The sequence below is a fragment of the Meleagris gallopavo genome, chromosome 11, assembly GCF_000146605.3.
Source record: "Meleagris gallopavo isolate NT-WF06-2002-E0010 breed Aviagen turkey brand Nicholas breeding stock chromosome 11, Turkey_5.1, whole genome shotgun sequence".
NCBI lineage: Eukaryota > Metazoa > Chordata > Aves > Galliformes > Phasianidae > Meleagris > Meleagris gallopavo.
Window position 1 is genome coordinate 17,874,830 of NC_015021.2, and position 15,969 is coordinate 17,890,798.

General features: G+C 35.9%; 1 protein-coding gene across 1 annotated transcript in view; it reads right to left on the bottom strand.

Annotated features, from left to right (window-relative positions):
- The window catches only part of NAALADL2 (N-acetylated alpha-linked acidic dipeptidase like 2), a 291,771-nt gene that overhangs the window by 59,203 nt on the left and 216,599 nt on the right, over positions 1–15,969 (bottom strand). Inside the window, exon 10 of the mRNA XM_010716883.3 lies at positions 8,718–8,864. Coding sequence (XP_010715185.1) covers positions 8,718–8,864 — 147 coding nt within the window. The remainder of the gene's footprint in view (positions 1–8,717; positions 8,865–15,969) is intronic.

A 15,969-nucleotide genomic window follows, 5' to 3' on the forward strand; every position in this document is an offset into this window, starting at 1 on the left:
TTTTTTTGAGAAGGCACAATGCACTTAATTACATTTTAAATAGACTTAGTGAAATAGTGGATCATGTCACAAAGAACATACCAAAGCCAAAGTATGATTCTCAAATACGTGGTTTAAACCAAACTGATGAAATAATACCAGGCATTAAGGTGTGGCATACAGGATTTCGCACTAATAAAGGCCCTTAAATCTGCAAAGATGTCACAAAAGGGAGTGCGTGCCTCTCCATCTTACTAACTGTCTGACTTTTCCCTTTCTTGCAAATGCTCTTAACATCGAATTAAACATTCACCCATAAAATCCATGAATGATTAAGATTTAAAAACCGTCTTTCACTGGCTAAACAAACCTAAAGATTTAAAATATGCATGTTGTTTAATTACTTTCGTAAAGTAAACTTTTCTGGTTGCCACAAATTACTGTGTCAAAAATCTCCAAGTGAGAATGATCCTATTCTGCAAAAATGGACATGGCTGACAAAGAGCTTCTCTTTAATAATATCCCTATTTCAGTTGACTAAAGAACTTTCAGTAAAGAAAGAAGACCAACTTAATTTTTTTTTTCCTCATTCTGATAAAAATATGCAGTGACCTTGCAATGTCACCAGATGCTGGACAAAATAAGCAAGGCCTGCCAAACCAGGCTGCACAGAAAACAGAAGCAGCAGACTTTCAATCACTGCTGCACAATTTACTTTATTATTCAAACCAATTGGAGCCAGAAAAAAACTCAAGCCAACAGTCATCAGACAGGAAAGGAATATAAGCACTTTCCTTTCATCTCCTTTAACATAATGTTTTCTTCCCTGCATTTGTAAGTGAATTGAAATAATCACTGTAAAGCTATAAGATTGCAGTATGAAAAAGTAGCTTTTAAGATGTTGGATACTTGCATAGCTTTATTCCTTTCTCAAATCTTCCCTGGCTGCTTCAGAAGCAGAATCAGTACCGTAAATAGAAAGAAACAGCAGAAATCTAGAACCTCATGAAAGATCACCCCGAACAGGAAGATCAGTTCTTCTATAGGTCTAATGAAAAATGAAACCATTATGCTAAGGAAGAAACAGTCTTCAAATCAGAGCTTACTTGCATCTATCAATAAAAATACAAGTTGACTTTAATAACTCAAATGACTCAAATAACAGTTCAAGGTTGTATGATAGTTCAGTGATCTTGACTTTTTTGTTTTCAAGTTATTAAAAAAACAAAACAACTGGATTGCCAGTAGAAAAGTACTCCTGATACTCTGCCAGGAGACGTCTAGCTGATCTAGTGAATTTATCACTCACAACAATGGCAAAATGTTGTGCTGAAAGGAACACATTCTCCAGGGAAGATAGATAACTTGGTGCCTTTCATCCATAGATAATATGTTCTCAGTAGCTAGATGCTCCAGTAAGTTATCAAACAGAAGCAATTATTGATGTCTAAGTAAATTTCTCACGTTTTCCCATATCCTATTGACCCTGCTAAAATCCAGGCTGTTTTTCTTCCACTGACTTTCAACAGTCCTTAGTCAGTTCCAAGAGAATGAAGAGCCTGTAACAGAACATGTAAGGGCAAAGTTTACAGCAACAAACCTGTATTCATGCTGTGCAAATGTTAAAGAAATTGTGCACTTCTGCTTCTGTACAGAAGCTTTATGCAAAGATCTTTTCCCCTCTTCTGGATGCACTGTAGAATGTCTGGGATATCAAAGCACTAAGATTTGTGAGTCTAAATATACAGTTGGAGCAAAGTAATGCATCCGAATGATGAGGACGTCCCCAGTTTCATTAACATTGGTGGAATAACATAGGTTCTATTTGATGCCATTAAATAGTTAAACATTCATTCTTTTTTTTAAATAAAACAATTTGTGCAATCAATTGAATGTCAAATGTATTTTGTCTTGTGAAGTGCAGAGTCATTAACCTTAATTTCAGCACCTCACTACCAAATTTAACAGCGTTTGCATGCAAGTGAAGAGATGGACTGTTGTATAACTGTTGTACAACTTGTGAGGACTAAGCTGAATAAACTCTACGTGTATCAAGAAAATGAAAAGCACTCCTATAAACAAAAGACAGATGGGAAAAAGGAGAAATGTACTAGTCAGAATAAATATGGTATAAATAACTAAGAGCATGGCTATTATAAAGACAACATAACTCATGAGTGAGAAGGGCAAGAAACACAAGCAGCCATGGCTCAGATGTACTGTCAAAAGCAGTCCCTGGATGATGTCCTGAGAACAGGTTAGACTACATTTTATTAGACATTGTAGTTTGTTCATAAACAAAACTAAAAACTCTCTTTACATTGATACATTCAATTGCTTCTCCCTGTTGACCTTGAAGTTCTATTGTAAACTTCATAAAATCTCCCACAACTAAATGCAGCAGCAAACTGCACTGACAGTTTTAAAAATCAAAATCCTGAGTTCCTAAGCAGCCTGCCATTCTGAGGCTGGTAAACATTTGTCCTTTGCAAATCTTTGTTAAATCTTAAAAGATTTAACATACAGTAGGAAAGAAGGAACAGGAAATTGAGGAGGGAAGTTATGTTCTTGTAATTTTAGCTGGAAAGGCTCCCAAATATGCAAACTTTCTGGTAGTCTAGACAAAAAAGAGGAAACCTGGCTTCTACTTAGGCAGGAAAGCTGGTGTACGTCTCTGAAATAGAAGGGCAAAAAAGCTGGCACTAATTCTCTTCTGAGGACATTCAAGGATAAGCTATAGAACTAAGCTAAGGCTAAAAAAAAATATAGACCATGCTTTTGTATATACTCTGCTATGATCCCTCCAAGAAAATGGTGCTGTGATGCATGTAACTGAAGTTCTGGATACATACACTTGGATATGTTAGATTAATTGTGCTGTGTAACTCAGCCCAGAAGGATATAAATGTATAAATGTTAACAGTGGAAAGATGGCAAAAAAATTACCAGAAGAGCCTGGTCAGTTATAGATCATCAAGTCTGTAATCTTAAGATATCAAAATTCTTTCCTGTCTGGAAAGTGTCTTGAGGACATGCCAGAAGCAAAGGAGAGAATTATGTGGTTATGGAGTAACAGTAAGATTAATGATGTGATACATAATGCTGAGATAACCCGCATTAAGAATATAGAAATCAGAAACTTTGGATCATAAAAATTGATTTTAAGCACTGTAGCTGTTTGACCATGGAACCACACTAGCAATACAAAAATGGCTCTCAGTAAAGGATATCACAGATCAGACAAATCATTTTTGCTTTAGATACAGGTAGGCAGATACAAGTGCATGTGTGTGCAGTTAGATTTCTTTACTCAGAGTTTGTGAGGTTAAAAAAATCTCTGTTGTACATACATATATTTATACTTATAAATACTGCTTGACAAGATCCTTTTAGGACAGAATTGGTAGAATAACTCTTACCAGTGTTTATCTGTTTAACATGAAATGCATACTACTTGCTCAGGTAAGTTCCAGCTAAGCTGGCATAGCTGGAAGACAGAAGTTGTGTCCATCACTGGGGATTATTCATCCTTCTCACAGATTTATTTTTTTTTTTTTTTTGCTTCAGTGCTGTTGATATATAAAGTTCATTCTTATCAGATACACAGGCAGAGAGCTGTTCTTTCAAAGTAACAGTAGCATGTGATAAATTCCAGCAGTCAGAGAAATGGTGGTAGCTCAGTGATGGGCAGAAATGAGTTTTATTTTCACTATTGTGTGAAATTGAAGAAATAAAGTGCTGGAGGTTATAATGGTAATGGATGTAGGTATTCACCCGGAAATTGTCAGTGGCCATCAACTACTCTACACAATTAACTATGATGGCATGATAGATAACGCAGTTGCAAATTTTAAAATAAAAATAATTCTGAATGCTTCCTACAAATTTCATTCATATTAAACTGAATTCACTGAGGCCAATTTTAAGTACTTTTATTGAACTAAATTAATTATTATAAATATAGAGTCAAGGTCATAAGTGGAATTGACTCAGAAGATCAGTGATTCAATAATGACAACAAACAGAACAACCTAGTTACCACGTGGTATTTGTGATATGCTCCCATTCTTGTCTATCCAGACGACCGGAGGAAGTCCTGAACCTTTACAGACTGCCACCACTCTGGGCCACCTGAATTCTGTTAATTTGTATGCTCAATTCAGAACTTCATTTGACACACACACACACGCACACACACACACAAAGGAAATGAAAAAGCTAAAGGACACACAGCATATATTAAATAGAGCTCCTAATTACTGGCACCAAAACCCCCCACTTTACAGACGTTCAGTATTGCTCCCATGCATGACAGACAGGTGTAAACACCAGTTTCCAGCTCACTCTTTTAAAAACACACACCGCAGTTGAGCACGCCATACTGCCTCAGCCCTCCCTGTACACTAACACGAACACACGAAAGAGATAAAAGCAGCACGAAACAGGGGAGTCATTTCTCAGTAAACTAGACTAAGTTTTCTCCATCAAGGACAGCTCCTCTGTTTCTTTTGTGGTAACAAAGAAATCTTGCAGAGCTTTTGATTTGTTTTGAATTAAGTGCATGATATATCAGCCTGAGCATGTAAATACTGAAACGAAGAAACTGCAGGAAGTTACGCTGAAGAGTGATAAAAAGAAAAGAGGGCAGCAGTGGGGGCAGCAGGAGGAAGTGGAAATCGATGGTAAAAACACAATCAAGAAACCATATTCATTGAAGAGTTAAGATTTAGTGGTCTTTGTTTTACACCAGTGTGGGAAAAAATCACTTTTAAGGTCTCTAATGAAAGCTGAAAGTTACCTTCAAGAAGTTATGCATATTTCAACAGAAATAAAAATCATTATGCATTCTCTGTAAAGGGGATACAATCTAAAAACTGCCAAAAATTCTAAACTCTTCTACATATATTACATACAAATGCCTTCTATAGAGAAACCTCTTTTCATTTTTCTTCTAAATTAGCTTAGTGGTCCATGGTATTGCACTATCTTGGTCTAGTCTGCGAAAATGTGACAGGTAATTTTTATAGTTCATGCCTGTACTTAAGTTTGACTGAAGATACGGAAAACAACTTTTATGGTGTAGGTGTAAAAGTAAATGTTCTGTAAGCCCTGCAAATCCAAACTTGGACAGCTATCATAAAATATTTCATGCTAAATATGTGTCCATCAATAAATAGCAAAAAAAATTCCAAACTCACAAAACAGAAGGTAGGGGATTTTAATATGTTTTTTTGTTGTTGTTTTAGGTTTAGGGTTTTTTGGTTTTGCTTTGTGCACTAATGTGTTTTCTCAAAACAAAATGCTAATGCTAACATTCATGCAATCTGCCACATTATTGCAGAAGGGATTTAAGATTCTTTGTTATCAAACAGAAATCATTATGAAATGGAATGTACTGAGAAAGATGAATACTATGCAGATAACACAGAAAACCATCTAGTTCTAATTAAAAAAAATTGGATGCCTCATGAAACTGTAGTCTACAATGCCACAGAAATGGGACAGAAACAGTCAATTTACATCATGAAAAAGAGCTCAAAATAACTCCATCAAAACAGAAGAAAAGCTCCAGTGTCAGCTTATATTTGCAAACGACCAGAAGGGTTTTCAAAATGCTGAGCAGTCTGGTGCTTCCTTTCCAATGCTCAGGAAACAATCAAATCTCTAACTGAAACCACAGCAAATCCAGATTATATTTCTCTTGTACCCAAATGTTAGGCAGCCACAGTACTCAGTCTCTATGATTTACGTATGTTCTTGTACTTGAGCAGGTACGATATAAACTACTAAGAAAGACATAATAAAAATGAATTCTGTTATGCAAACTTGAAAAATAGGAAGGTAAGGAAAAAGTTAAACTGCAAAAAGAAGTTAAACTTTTCCAGTAGAGGTGCAGCGGTTTGGTGGAATCCATGTGGGTGAAATGTGACTCCAGAGAGAGAAGTAATGTTCTATATGATTACTCGGATGGAAATTAATCATTAGTCTGAAAAGCATAACTCTTCGGACTAAGAGGATCAGAAAAAGATGATCAGCATTCCTCATCTGGAAATCAGAACATGGCCCTCACACAGAGGTAAAACCCGTGTGTGTCAGAGTTTAGGAGAGGAAGGCTTTCTTCAGCAATTGAAGACAATTCCTGGAAATGGTGTTATATCTTCTTCCACCCGAAAAATTCTTTCAAGCTTACCTCTTACTGGCAGATCAAAATGCTGTGTATTTTCTACTAATAAATAAGTGAACTCGATTTCACTTGGTACATTTTCTATACAAGTGTACTTAAAATGCACTTTACTAGTCTACAGATCTGACCATAGGCATTTGCCATGCAGATTTAATCTCCCTGAGGCTCCGCTTCAACTTCTTAGATAATTTCAAGCAAGTTTTTTACTTACTCTTCTGGTCTGAACATTTCCTCTTGCAGCTTTTATTTCCTCTTATTTACACCTCAGGTTCCTACCAATGCAAAGCTTTTACAACCTCCCCTCCAAGGACTGGCATTACACTTGCTGTGTAAGAACTGCATTGCAAATGCTGACCTATAACTACTGCTTTGTAGACAGACTACCAAGCACGGATCTCAAACCACTTTTCTTTAAACCAGAGTTTTTTTCTGCACATAGAATAGTGCTTATACAAACAGTGTCTTTTCTATGTGACACTACATGCTATCTGACAGGTGGGTAAAGTAAACAACTAGCTTATATTCCAAAATAAAAGAGCATCCTGAGTAGGTCACAGCAGTGAAAGGGACAGCAGAAAAAAGCAACCTAGTCTAGAAAAACACATCAAATTCACTTTCTGGAATCTGTCTTCCTGAGCACAAATCTTTGCAATAAAGCATACAAACCCGAGGCACTACTTAGAAAGTGGAATGGCTTGGAAGTAAACAATTAAAAATCACTCCCCGTACCTCAACAGACCATTTTCAGTCATTTACCTGCACAAGAGAACTTCCTATAATATTTATTAATTCAGCTGTAAACCCAGCATAGTTTCTGTCTGCCTTACAAAAGTAGCATCCCTGCTTGATACAGGAAACAGAATCCTCAGCTTGTCCCCAAATGCCTTGTCTGGTAGAATATAACAAACTACATGAGGCACTGAGCCCATGTTTTGATGCACTTGTAATAATCAGTACAATGAATAACAAAAAGCAAGGAATCCAAATTTAATCACTCTGTGAAACTTCACTTTTCTGAAAAAAATCCATCTTCTTGCCAGCAGAAACTTTCAAATTTTGCTAAGCAGATATACTTCTCACATAAAATAGATTTCATGATGTCAATGCATCCTGTGGTCTGAGAAATACATCAACTTCAAAACTGAAGTAATGTACAACTAGTTTCATTCTAGGAAATGAATTTGCAAGGAGGACAAAAGCTGCATTTTGAAAGAGAATCAAATTCTGTTTAAGCAAATATGAATTTTTTTTTTTTACAAGTTTAATTGTATTGCTGAATCATTTTGAGAGAAAAAATGTACAGCTGCAAAGTTAACTGAATGTGAAAAACTACTTTTTCCTTTTAGCCAAAGGAACCTTCAGTGATCGTATTGGAAATGCTGCTGGGAAAGAATCATTATTTTGATATACTAACGTCTGCAGATTCTTTCTCATGCTCTATAGATCCTGTATGAGCAGATCTGGAATGAAAACTATGCGGAACAGCTGCTAAGTGACAACAGAAATGTGCAGCAGATGACAAGCCTGTCACAAACATTGCACTCATAGAGCTTCTGCCTTCATATTTTCCTTAAAGACTTTGCATTGTGTTTAACCTGAAATGGAATACTTTTTGCCTAATAGGTGCAGTGGTGTTTAGAAACAAAGAAAGACTGTTTATTTGTATCAATTCTTGACTTCATTTACTTTAATTTACACATCTTCATGATAACGCTTCAACATTTGGCATCTTTCTGCTTTGTTTTGCATTTGTGAAATAGAAGCATATTAGCATACAGTGTCAGGAACTGCTCCAGTTTTACTAACTTCCAGCTTTGTTTGTGAATTTTGGAACATGTGCACATACGTAAATATGTACAGCGTAAGAACAAAAAAAGAGGAATATGAAGTCTGTACATTTTATATTTACAATAAAGCACACACCCTTTTTCACAACTGCTGTTTTTCAAAACAGGTAATGCCAACGGACCAGGTCAGGCTAAGTCTGAGTTGTCCAGGAGCAAATATAACCTACAGAAGTTATGCCTAAGGAAGGACAAACCTTCCAAGCAGATTATGCTTATTTAATTTCAAACTGGTCTGCAAATAAAAGAACATGAAGACTCCAATCAAGTGCAATCAAGATCTTTAGAACCAATACATACATTAGAGAGGCATATTTGGCCCATAGAACGAAGATGCATATAAAAATAATTTTGAAGGCTGTCTCACCCTGCTTTGCAGAAATAGAAATACACATCAGAACTTATTTCCTCTATGTTGGGTTAGATCACAAATAACCTATAATACTATGAGTAATATTAAGGTTGTTAACACACTGTCCTGTAGTTTTTTTTCCTGCTTTTTCTTTGTTCTAAACTCTTCTCTGTTTGCTTGTATATTGTAGTCCTATAAAACCGGAAGCTTTGAAGTTCTGTGGTAATCTGCTGAAGATCAAAAAAAACCTGTACCATTGTAACTTTCAAGAACACATCTGGCATGTGAGGATATAATTGAGAAAACCTTATTCTAGCTTTCTGCTATTTGCAGTTTGTTTATTTTTATTTGTAACTACCTCTGATGTGTTGATATCCTCATAAGAAAACAGCAATGCAGGTACTCCAAGATGGTTGATGAAGTAATCGGAATCTCCCTGTGTCTGCACAGAACTCACATTTGATCCTGGACATTCCGTCTTTTCCACACAGTTGATGCTCTGACTCTGAAAAACAAACAAATCAAAGCTCCAGTTATTTATTTGCAATCAGACACTTAACAACTCATATCAGCATATGATTTACACACTATTTTGCTCAAAGCACTTCAAAAACAGGCTGGAACTTACAACAGGGCAGGCAGGTTTTAGCTGATTCATACTTACTTTGGGTGAGGTGATCTTTGTGGTCTTTTCCAACCTTAGTGTTTCTATACCTGGTAGTGAGTCTACAAATCTTTCTACTGATGATATGATGCAGTGTTTGGAACAGGGAATAAAGAGGACACTACAAGATGTCTGAGGCTTTCTAAGGACAATGAAAGTCACATCTAGCTGAAATGGTAGGAGAGGAAGAAGAATCCTTCAGTAGGCATGTGAAATTTTCCAAATAGGGCAGGAGATTAGAGGTATCTTTTGAAGCATGCCCACAGATCTTTAATGGCTGCTACACAATCATTCTTTTTTCAGTTGTGGAGTTCAGAATGTTTTGCATTCATCAAACAAATACAATGTTTCCCAATATAATGAACTTGCAGATAACAAATAATAATATCATACAATTAATAAAAAAAATCCATCCATGAAATGTTAAATTTGGGGAAAGTAGGGGCAAACTACCAACTGAGTTGATGCAAGAACAACAACACATCATACAGTATGCCATATATTCTATGTACAATAATAAATCAAAGTAAACAAGAGTTGTGATTTGAAGGACTGTGGTTTTCTGGGGATGGGGGAGACTGAGCATTCCTCATTAGATGAGGTAAAAAGACCAAAAAAATGAAAAAGGAGTCTGAACAAAAAGAATGGATCATGGAGGCTAGAAGATCACAATAACATGAAGTGTATTAAGACACTGAAAGAATTGGCAACGCAAGTAATTGCTTCCACTTCTCTCTTTCTTATTATTCATTAATAATTCAGTATAAGAAAAGATATTAAGGAATCATTTAGTGGAATAAGATGCAAAAATGAGATACTCTTAGTGTGCAGAAGGATGATGGGAGGCATGGGAATGAGGGGAAATGGGATGGGAGTAATTAGGTAGTGGGACTATTTTAAAAATACATCTAGAATAAACAATCAGCAACATGCTCTGTAACAACTCCCTCCCTTTTGCAGAGCAGACAAACTAGAATACTTTATGCAGTAAAACATGCACGATTGCACTACTCAGATCACTCATAGTTTCTAAGGCTTGTCTCTACTGTGTCAGTCAGCCCTCCCTTTATGCTGGAAGGAAAGAAAGCCATGTGGTTAGAGAGTAAGCATCGAGTGGTACATGTCAGTGCAAGGATGTGTATGCTAATCGTAATTGGGTAATTTTATTTCTCTGGAGTTCATTTTGTTTTTCAGCATCACGTTATTGGCTCATATTACAAATCTGAGAAAGAGTACCATATGGCCCATAAAATACATTTAATTTGTATTAATGTTATAAAATAGACCTCAAACATTTAAAGTATAATAAAGTGGTACTTCACTGCAGACATCATTTTTCTGTTGATTAGAGTTAAGCATTCATAATACCTTTTACTGCTACATTAAGATGCTGCCATAAGTAAAAACCTAAATTAAAAACAAAAATAAAAAACCAATGGCTAATTCCCCAATTCTCTTTCCATCTAGAGACATTTACTTGACAGTAAGTTCTGGTCACCTACCTTTCTTTTAGTGAGTACAGATGAAATTTAAATCAGTCTTCAAAGCAGCTAGGATTTTAATGTCCAAGCAGTTTTCAACAGGACAAATAAAGAATGTCTAATTGCTCCTACAAGGTGCCACCAATGCCCGCTTCGCAACCACAGCACAGAAGCTTATTATTCATGAATACTTAAATCTCTATTTCTTGTACTGAATAGCTACTTGGGTAGTAACTGGTGCAAGGCAAACATGCTATAAGACCATCTAGATGAAGTCAGATTATCTAAAAAGAAAACAGCTACAGAATTTATCAACTTAATCACAGACCATGGAAAAATGCAGAAAAAAGCCCAACAGATATACTGTATTATATCAAGCAGCGCTCAGCTGGAATGGCACAAACACATCCAATGTGCGGAGAAAGTCCGTGGGGATGAAGAAGAAAGGGATCCTCGTCACAAGGCAACAAATTAGCATCTTAGTTACTGCAAATATGTTAAGCTGAATCATCATCAACAGACAGGAAAGGCTAGCGAAGGTGCATTGCAAAGGAGTCATGAGTACGCATCTCTCACCCATTAAATCCTGCCACACTCCAACAATGAATTACTAGAAGGTCTGAGAGCTCAAAGATACTATTAGCTCTTTGCCTGCTCTATGAAAATTGGATGAAAAAAGCACACAGTTTCTAGGAATTATATTAATTCTATTGCAAGCACACTCCTCTGTTTTCTCCCCTCTGATTACTGGTTTGGATATAATCATCCTGCTTTGCTCTCTTTCTTTGCTGATTGATCATACATATTACGTTAATGTAAATAAGGTGTTTATGAAATTATAAGGGACATTTTATGCCATGCTTTCCTATTTAACACTTAAGGTACTTTTCAAATCAACTAAAGACAACACAAAGTACCTGATATCTCAGTCCTGCCCACCATCACAGATAGAAAGTAACTGCATTGACAATTCCCAAATTTTGAGTCCTGCCAAATTGTCATGATTTCAATATGTACGTAAGCATCACTATAAATTATATCTATTCATTCTTTTTCTGCATAAGAAAATCTAAATGTTCTACTGATAAGGAACATGCCATAGACAGTGAATAGCTGTGGTATAAGTAACCTAAGTTTTACACACTACTAAATTTACCAGAAGAGATATCTATTTGCATAATGCAATCATGATTACCCGCATCATTTTATGGACATAATAAAGACATTTAAAAAGGTATGGGGTAGTTAATTAACTAACACACAGTAAACTAGCATTGTGCAAAGCAGTCATTTCAAAGCACTTGCATGTCTTTTACTTCTCTTTTGCCAATAATGGTAAAGTTCAAAATACACCTAAAATCCATGATGATCTTTGATACTTTGATGCTGTATGAGATACTGAAATGCAATTAACCAGCTTTATCTGATGATATTTCTACTACTTGCCAGCATATTTAGGCAACATTTATATAACAAAGTAAAGTAGGAATGCTGAAAAAAACAACCAATCTTTAGACATAGTCTGCAAGTGTTTAGAATAAGTTAAGAATGGTTAAAACTTCAAGAAATCTTCTCAGACAGTGATCAAAATTTGCTGCTTTCATTTTGTATTTAAAATAAGATACTGGGTCCTTAATTACTTGCTTACAGCTTATGCATATATTTATGTAAACATGTATGAGATTTTACTTAAAATATCAAAAATCCAAATGCTGTTAATTAACTTTTAATGGCAACACGAAAACTTTTACTGAAACAAAGTAAGTCACATTAAGAATGCATTTACCTCTCCAGAAGATTCCATAGTTTGATCCTCAGTACTTTCGCAGTAAAATGAAAATATTCCTTGTAAGAACAGACATTTCCTTCAGAGGACTGTCTTGTCACCAGGGGGAAAATAGCAGATAACAAAAGCCTCTCACAAAACTAGTGTTTATTTAAAGATATCAAGGACAAAGAACACCTCTAGGGAATTTAGTATCATCTACAATTCTTCTGAAATTCATCACAGTGCATATGGTTCTCAAACAGGTCACTAGAGACACCAGGGGATCACCATCGCCCCAATAGAAATTTCCTACAAGGTACTGTGTATTTTCTCACAAAACTATTGTATCTTGAAATTCTAAGAGAATTCTGAGTTTTGTCCTGCGTTGAAAGTAATTATTACAATTTCACAAACATCAAATGCCTCTCAGATAAGTCATACATTTTTCAAAGAATTTTCCAGTTCAAGTGCCTGCAGTTGTCCTGCATGCATGAGAAGACCTTTTTCATCCATGGGGGAGCAGTGAAAACTGTGATCACTACAGTGCTTACAAAAGCGTTTAAGAAACATGTAGATGTGGGACTACAGTATGAGGTTCAGTGGAGAAATATTGGTAGCAGGTGGATGTTTGGACTAGATGACGTTGAAGGTCTTTTCCAATCTTGGTGGTTATGGGAAAAGTGCAGACCAAATGGACATTAGCCAAGGCTCAGTTCTGATGCTAAATTCAGGTTTCTAATGAGCCAAGGAAAATTCAAGTTTGACTACGCAACGTGAAGTGCTATACTTAAAAAAGTCCTATTTTAACACTCAAAAAGCGTAAAGTGAGTTTGGCCTTTTGAAGAAAACTTCCTAACAAAACTGGTAAACCAATGGTTAAAGAAAGCATGGAGAAGAGTATCTGCTTGCTGGGAGATGTTTAAGTACAATATTATGTGCCGTTCTACTTCACAGATGAAAACTGTTTAATTTAGAACTACAAAACATCAAACAACTGTAAGCCTGTATTGCCTGTTCAAGGCTGACTTTTTCATCAAGCAGTACATGCATGTTTTGAAGTCATTGTTTGTTTGTGTTTTCATTTTTATATATGATCATCAGTGTAAGGTCATTATAACAAAGGAGACCTCACGGGAATGAACAACATTTCAGAGGCAAAATATCCATCAAACTGGTAAAAAATACAAAGGAAGGTATTGCAAAATTATATAGCTTAAATTTCTTACTGGACCTTTTCTTCATTTACCTTTGTCTGCTGACAGTCTCTCTGATTCCTGATGCTTTTCATACGATACTGAATTACATTTATCCCTTCTATACCTGAATTGAAGTTACGTGCCCCATTAACTTGTTGCTGGCACCCAGTACAAACTGCAAGGAATTTTAATGGTTTTGGTAAGGAAGGTAAAAATCAAGCAGGTATGTTTGCATTTGATAACAGAATTTCAGACCAGTCAAGTATTTAAAGCTAAAATTACAAGCATGGCCATCAACAGTTCCAAAAATTTCACTATCTGAAAAATAGAAGAAATTTAAAAGTTTAATAAAAGTAATTAGGAAATTGCAGATCACTATGGTATCTGCTTTTCTCCAAACTATCATCTACTCCAGACACCTATTCTCATCAAGCTGAGATGTCCTCCTATAATTTGTCTGTTGGCACTGATAAAATCAAGCTGTCAAGCATGCACATAAAGTAACTTCAAAGACTTTATTTTCTACTGTCTCAGACTCAATATCCAGTGTGACACTTCTATTTATGGTAATATTCAGAAAACATCTTATGATACCATCACTTTATGATGAACACCCAGCAATGATCATACAGTAATAACATAGTGAATATGCTGAAATAATTGAGTGTATAGTGTGTATTTTTCAATCTCATTTTTAATCCAAACTATTTCCGAGCAGAGAATGATTGCATTTGTAATTAAACGATGTAAACTGCTTTTTGATTCCATAAAAAACAGTACTTTCCCAGATTTAATGGTACTCAAGCTTTTTCTTCCAGGTATTTAGCAGCATGAACACTAGTGTCAGCTGTCACAAACATACTGAGATACTGTGAAATACAGGTTTAACGAAATATAAATTAATCAGTATTAGTATAAAATAGGGACAATTTGAGACTTGCAAAGAACTGCATGATTTCTTTTATGCTTTGTGCTGGCTAAGTATGCAAGAGGATTAGAATTTGTTAAGTTCACCTCGTTTTCAAGAAGCTGATATGTTATACCATCGAAATAGCTGTGGTTTGTAAATAGTTCTAAATGCCTAAAGGAATTCTCATACTATAAAATGCAGAGATAGAAATACAGTGAACATATTTCACTATATTCTAACTCCATGATGATCAGGTTCAGCAATGCTACTCATTCTGTGTTGCATCACTCCAGTCTTTCCAACAGAGATTGTAGTTTCACTTCTCTATCCTTACAGGAAGGAAAAGAGAGAAATTACTCAGTCCTCTAAAGAGCAAAGATAGGGCCAATAGTTTTAAGAAAAGCCGAAATGTTTCATCAATCACCACAGACCTCATCTCAAACTACTCCAGAATTCTGAAGAATTTAATTCATTTATATTTCCCTTAAATGATCATCACTTAATTATGCAATTAAGCTCAGTGTACAACTAACTTGTCAACAGAAATTGACTGTTTCCACTCTGGACTTAATTCAGAGCAACTAGCCAATATATTTTACCATTAGCCCCACTTTCAAGAATCAAAACAATTTCAACGGTATTTAAATTGCCTAGTCTGACTAAAGAGACTATATAATCAAAATATAATCAAAACCCAGGCTGTCCTAGTTGGCTAGGCCAAAAGTGGTTGGATATTAATAACCAGAAACTATCCGAAGCCAGTCATGTTACCAAACACCCAGTCTGCAAAGGCACGAAGTCCCCGAGTCTTCCCCTGACTGTTTAAGTATCACTACCTCCGAGAATCAGTCTGCTTTTACTATGGTTCAGAGATGTGAAATGAATCATGCAGCAGCAAAAAGCAAGTTAGAAGCAGAGCTGGGAGCTGAAAATAACCTCTTGATTGACTCCCGGTATACTGTTCTATCCACAGGGTCACAGAAGCTCAGAACTCAGAGTTCAAAGCTCAGAGCTTTCCACATGCCATCAGTGTACAAGCCCCAGGTTTCATGGTTGTCACAGATTTCTCAGACACAGAGCTGCTCTGACTAGGTGAGTTCTAATTTCCTAAGCCATTTTTTTTAATTTCCCCCAGGAGACAGCCAGACCTCTTCCCTTCTAAAGTCACAAATAATGCTCCATACAGCTCTAAATATCTTTTCAGTACTTAATGTATTTTTAAAAGCATAAACTGAAAGATATTACAATGATGCATTGAAGGAGGAGGAAAAATAAACACTTCCACTGGGTTTACCCAGATCCATAGCCCCAACCTTTCTTATTTTCTGGCTTGCTATCTTGAATATACTCAGTGAGTTTCAGATTGCAGCTATGGTATAAACAGCTGAACAAACAAAATCATGGATCCCTGGCAAAATTAAACCCCATTTAATAGTTCTTTGTAGAAATTGTGCACCAGGCAGTGTTAGGCCTAAGAAGGTAAAGAACCATGCTGAGAGCCATGCATGCACACTTACACTGCAATATATTTGCTCTATGATATATTTCACTTACTCTTTGATATGTAAAAATTGGAATATGAAAAAGAAAT